Genomic DNA, 5,537 nt, shown 5'->3' with positions numbered 1-5,537 from the left:
GCATTCCCAGTATTTCATATAAGCAGCCTACCATTCTACCATTTTGCTTTTGGGTTTTGACAGGTTTCCCATTGGCAAAGTGGTTTGATATTTTCTGCAACCATCAATAAATTTTTCCTGGCAATGTGAAAAGCGTGGTGAGCGATATCAGCACCCATCATTTCCAAGATATTTCAGTTATAGAAGTTGGCACTGCTTTTAAACCGAAATTTCAAAAGTCCTCTTTTTCTTCCCTCCACTCAGCCTAACTATCCATTGTTGACTCTAGCGAGTTTGTTCAAGTTCCACAACTTCCATCTGACCAACCTTTCCATTTCAGATGCACTAATTTTTGTGGGGCTTTCAAATTGGGTGTTGGCTATAAGTTATGAGGTGGGATTGGCTTTTCTTGGCTTTAAATGCAACCAGCCAGCCCCGGAAGATTCTGCCCTTTTCTGGAACTTGGGTTTTTCAAAATCCTGCTTGTTTATTTGTTTATGTTTTGCCCTGTTAGTGTGGTAATGAAGGAATGGTGTGAGTGGATGGACCACTGAGTCGACAAATCTCTAGGACCCTAGGACTGACGGAACCACACGACAAAAGTAGGGGAAAAGTTCCTAGGTTTCAAACTACAACTTAATGGAGTATGATCTGTACTTATGGACCTTTTCTTTTCCTAAGATTCCTGGGGACCAACCAAAGTTCTCCATACTTCCAACGACATAGGTAAGGAAAGAATAATATTTTACATGCCAAGAACAAAGAAGACAAGAATAAACTTTCAAAAACCTTTCTCAATTATTGTTTTACAGCAAATTAAAACAGCCAACATCACATATGAGGCTTTTACTGAAGGGAAGGTAACTGAAACTACAGTTTATCATAATTCTGAGGCCAAGCTGATTACTGTCCAAAATAAGCCACCAAAAGCAGGGAAAAAAAAATTTCAAAGAATGAAAAACAGCATTGGTTTTGGGTTTTGGCTCCAGGAGAAGAAACTCTTTGTCTTATGCGATAGCAGGCATGTCCTTGAGCCATGGATCTAATGGCTTTCCAATTGAGTACACGATAAATCCAATCTCCCTCAGCTTCTCAATGTTCACAATGTTGCGACCATCAAACACAAAGGCAGGCTTCTGCATGTTATTGAAGATCCTCTGGTAGTCAAGAGTCTTGAATTCATCCCACTCAGTAAGAATGCAGATCCCATGGGCATCCCTTGTTGCCTCATAAGGGTCCCAGACTACGTTTACCTGCTTCACCGAGGTGGGGCTCATTGGCTGGAGGTGAACTGGATGGTCCCAATCAAACTTGTTCATTGAGATTTCCCTCTGGATCTGATCTCCTGTGACCTGTGGATCATATATGCTCAAACTTGCCTTATCCCCCAACAGTCCCTTGCAAACGTCTATTGCAGGAGTTTCTCTTGTGTCACCTGTATCCTTCTTGAAAGCAAAACCAAGTATGGCAATCTTCTTACCTGAGACGGTGTTAAACATAGAGGCGACAACCCGGTTCACGAATCTGTTCTTTTGGTAGTCATTCACCTTAATGACTTGTTTCCAGTAGTTTGCAACCTCAGGGAGGCCATTGCACTCACAAATATAGATCAAGTTCAGGATGTCCTTCTGAAAACAAGATCCACCAAAACCAACACTGGCATTGAGAAACTTAGGCCCGATTCTTGAATCCTTACCAATAGCATGGGAAACCTCAGAAACATCAGCACCAGTTGCCTCGCAGAGAGCTGACATGGCATTAACAGATGAAATCCTCTGAGCCAAGAAGGCGTTGGCAGCTAACTTTGAGAGCTCTGCTGACCAGAGATTGGTTGAAATAATTCTGTCTTCAGGCACCCAATGAGCATAAACATCTTTCAATGCTTTTATAGCCTTCTGGCCACCAGGTGTTTCCCTGCCTCCAATGAGAACCCGATCTGGGTTAAGCAGGTCCTGAATAGCAGTACCCTCAGCAAGGAATTCTGGGTTCGAGAGAATTTGATAGCTGATGCCCTTGCTATTATGGGACAAAATTTTTTCAATCGCTTCAGCTGTTTTTACTGGAACTGTTGATTTTTCAACAACAATCTTGTTGGATTTTGACACATCAGCAATCATTCGGGCTGCACTCTCCCAGTATGTCAAATCTGCAGCTTTCCCAGCTCCAAGGCCCCGAGTTTTTGTTGGGGTGTTGACAGAAACAAAGATTATGTCTGCCTCAGAGATGTGTTTTTCCACATTGGTGCTAAAAAACAGGTTCCTTCCTCTGCACTGCTTCACCACTTCTTCAAGACCTGGTTCATAAATGGGGAGCTGGTCACTGTTCCAAGCTGTGATCCGAGAAATTGATATGTCAACAACAGCCACTTCAATTGAGGGGCATTTGAGGGCAATAACTGCCATGGTAGGACCCCCAACATATCCAGCTCCAATGCAACAGATCTTCACCATTTTTGTTGTGTTATGGAAAACCTGAACAAAGGAACATGCCAAGTAGATTGAATATAATGGTGACAAAGTGCAAACGTATCACATAGAACCATACAGAAAAGAACAGATTCAAGGGGTTGGCTTGCAAGCAAGGTCTCCAAAATGTCGTTCTCCAATATTTTACTCGAAAATTTCTCATCTTTTCTAAAGAAGTTGAGTGAATATCATATTAACCACATCCTGCAAAATGACGAGAAACAAAACCACAGTTTTATTTGTTTCTGTTCATAGCAATTCCACCATTGTCAACCTGAGTGGATAACAAGGCCAGAACCCCTTGATGAACAACTTGAACATCAGACATCCAGTTCCTGTTATCTTTTCCTACAAAATCACTGTTGCCTTGTCCTGAAGAAATGTGGTTGAAGGGGTACTAAAATGAAAATATCAATGGATTGTTTTGGCATGAAGGAATCAAATAAACTGATCGAAATATAGGCAGATAGATGAAAGCTCAAAATTGGAATCTAAAGAGAAAGACAAAATTTCAAGAAGGTGCACAATTTTAATAAGTGATCAGGATTTCATCTGGTTTACCACCAAATCGTTGCAAAACTGTCAATTGCACTTCCAAAAGATACTATACAGGAAGGCAAAATCACAAAACGGACGCAAACAATCGAATCAATATGATAATATAAAAAATGGGCAAGAGATCGGTAAAGTAAGGAACAGTTTGGTCATGCATAAAATGAAGTCCTCATTTGTATTAAGAATTATCTCATGAAACAAGACCCAAAATAATAAAAAAAAGAGAATTCAGAGATTACAAACCATAAAAGAAACAAGCAAGAGTGCATTGATGAAGGCAAACATACATATCTATTCTAAATCATACCAACCACATAAAAGAATAAGAAGGCATTCAACCAACTTTCACAAACAGATCATGAACTCATGACAATAATTCCCACAAGGGTCTCATAGAATTCAAAAGGCCAGACCAATTACCTTAAAAAGAGCAATAAAACCAACCAGGAAAAGCCTAACCTCTGAGGAATGAGAGAGACTAAAACTCCTATGGGAACCCAAAGAGATCAAGACCTCCTTATATACCCAAAACCCATCTAAGATCTATCCGGTAGACTTCCACAATCCAAAGCAAAGTCAGATTTAAAAGTGGAATTGGAACGTTCAACACGTTTCCAAGCACACCTTTCAGTAACAAACAAGGGAAATTCAGTCCCTTCCCCTCGTTAAGAAACCGAAGACACTTACTAAAATAAAATTTTCAACAGTACGCAATTCATTGAAGTGATTTCAAAAACAGTTTGGCATAAAAACAAATTTGCATATCAATGTTCTGACAAATCCCAGATCACAATACAAATGGCTGACTTAGAATGAATAAAGTTGGAGTCTACGCGTTTTCAATTCATGCACCACTGTGCTCCCAAACCCACTTTACATCGCAAAGGAAACTTTTTTTTCCCCTCTTTTTCTTTCCGTTTTCACTGAAACCAATTTCATAAGGACAAATATCTATCAATGTATTAAAAAAAAAACTCTCTAGGGCCCCATTTGGATCCCGGATGCCGAAAGAAAAATAGGGAGAAAGGAATTCAGAAAGAAATGTTCTTATAAATAAATCAAAACCCATGTCAGAAAAGTTGATTTCAAACAAAACCCAAATTAAAAAATTGAAATTTAAGAAGACCCATATTAGAAAAACGAGTTTTAGACAATACCCATGTCTCAGAATATGTCAAAAGTGATTTTTCAAATATTAAAAAAAAATAATAATAAAATAAAATAAAATAAAACACAAAAATCAACATCATATCATTCGTATCTCATTTTGGAGTTTTAACCAAAACCCATCTCGTAGAATAAGCCAAAAAGCGAATCTCTCAACAAGAAAAGGCAAAAAAAAAAAATTATCAAAATTGAATTGGTGCATTTCATGTGGTGTAGGGTTTTAACCAAACACGAAGATTTTACCATTTAAAAAAAGCAAAGACGGAAAGCTTCAAAGTGTGGAAACAACGTGCCTGGTGGGTGAAATAGGCGTGGAGTAAGAACAAAGCCACGATTATAATTATTACAACATATCAAAAAGAAGAACAAAAAAAAAAAAAAGGAGAGAGAGACTTTGATGGTCGATCCAAAGAAACATACCTGTCAAACAGAATATTAACGTGATGATTCCTGAGAAAATGCCCACAAATCAGCACTAGAAAGGTGGTGGAGAGGCGTCAACAACACTATAAACTGAAATCTAGAGAGAAAAATAGAGAGAAAAAAACAAAATTACAGAAATAGTGTTTTACACTGCAGAGGATACCTTTCTATTGGGTTGCATTGCATTTATTGATTCAGAGGGTTTTATTTACATTTTTTTTTAAATTTTAATTTTTTTTAAAGATATTAAGTTTTCTGTGTTTTGTTTTTTAAACATATTAGCTTTCTAAAGTGTGTTTAGGAATCATTTTTCAGAATAGTTTTATATTATTCAAAATAAAAAATACAGAAAACAATTTTGATAACAAAAAAATATATTATTTTTTATTCTTAAAAATAGAAAAAAAAGTATTTTCATAAAATATTTTTTAATTATTTTAAGATTATTTTAAAAAATAATTATACAACATGTAGAATAATTACAAACGAAATATTATATATAAAAATTATTTTTAAAAATATTAAAAACTTTTTAAGTTTTCAAACATATTTTTTTTTCTATAAAAATCATAAAATAATTTTTAAAAACAATTTTTTAGGGATAATAATGGGACGGATTTTTTAGGTACCCACCTAGCCCCGTCCCACCCCGATTATATATATAATTAATTTTTTTAATTAATTTAATTTAATTTTTATTTTACTATTTTTTAATATATAAATAATAATAACAAAATATTTTTAATAAAATAAGTTATCAAAATATAATAATTTAATTATTTATAAAATATATTTATTTTAATGTAATTAAAAAAATTTAAAATAATTTTTTTTATAAAAAAATTAAAATTACAAAAAAAAAATTAAACGGGACGGGGTGGGGTGGGATGGGTATGAGAATTTACCATACCCACCCCGCCCCATCTTGGGCCGCAATTGTCATCCCTA

General features: G+C 35.8%; 1 protein-coding gene across 5 annotated transcripts; it reads right to left on the bottom strand.

Moving 5' to 3' along the window:
* Positions 1–739: 739 nt before the first annotated feature.
* On the bottom strand, positions 740–4,703 carry LOC117905173 (UDP-glucose 6-dehydrogenase 1-like). 5 transcript variants are annotated; one of them, XM_034818103.1, is made up of 2 exons: positions 4,587–4,703; positions 740–2,450 (listed from the first exon to the last, which is right to left on the bottom strand). In XM_034818103.1, the coding sequence occupies exon 2, from the start codon at positions 2,427–2,429 to the stop codon at positions 987–989; it is 1,443 nt and encodes a 480-aa protein (XP_034673994.1). In that variant the 5' UTR covers positions 2,430–2,450; positions 4,587–4,703; the 3' UTR covers positions 740–986. The 5 variants fall into 5 exon arrangements, with proteins under 5 accessions (XP_034673994.1, XP_034673992.1, XP_034673996.1 ...); XM_034818101.1 differs by lacking the exon at positions 4,587–4,703 and adding an exon at positions 4,410–4,489; XM_034818105.1 differs by lacking the exon at positions 4,587–4,703 and adding an exon at positions 3,459–3,989.
* Between the last annotated feature and the right edge of the window lie 834 nt (positions 4,704–5,537).

The sequence above is a fragment of the Vitis riparia genome, chromosome 17, assembly GCF_004353265.1.
Source record: "Vitis riparia cultivar Riparia Gloire de Montpellier isolate 1030 chromosome 17, EGFV_Vit.rip_1.0, whole genome shotgun sequence".
Taxonomy (NCBI): Eukaryota; Viridiplantae; Streptophyta; class Magnoliopsida; order Vitales; family Vitaceae; genus Vitis; species Vitis riparia.
Note: the sequence above shows the minus strand (reverse complement) of the source record. Positions and strands in the feature narration are given on the sequence as shown.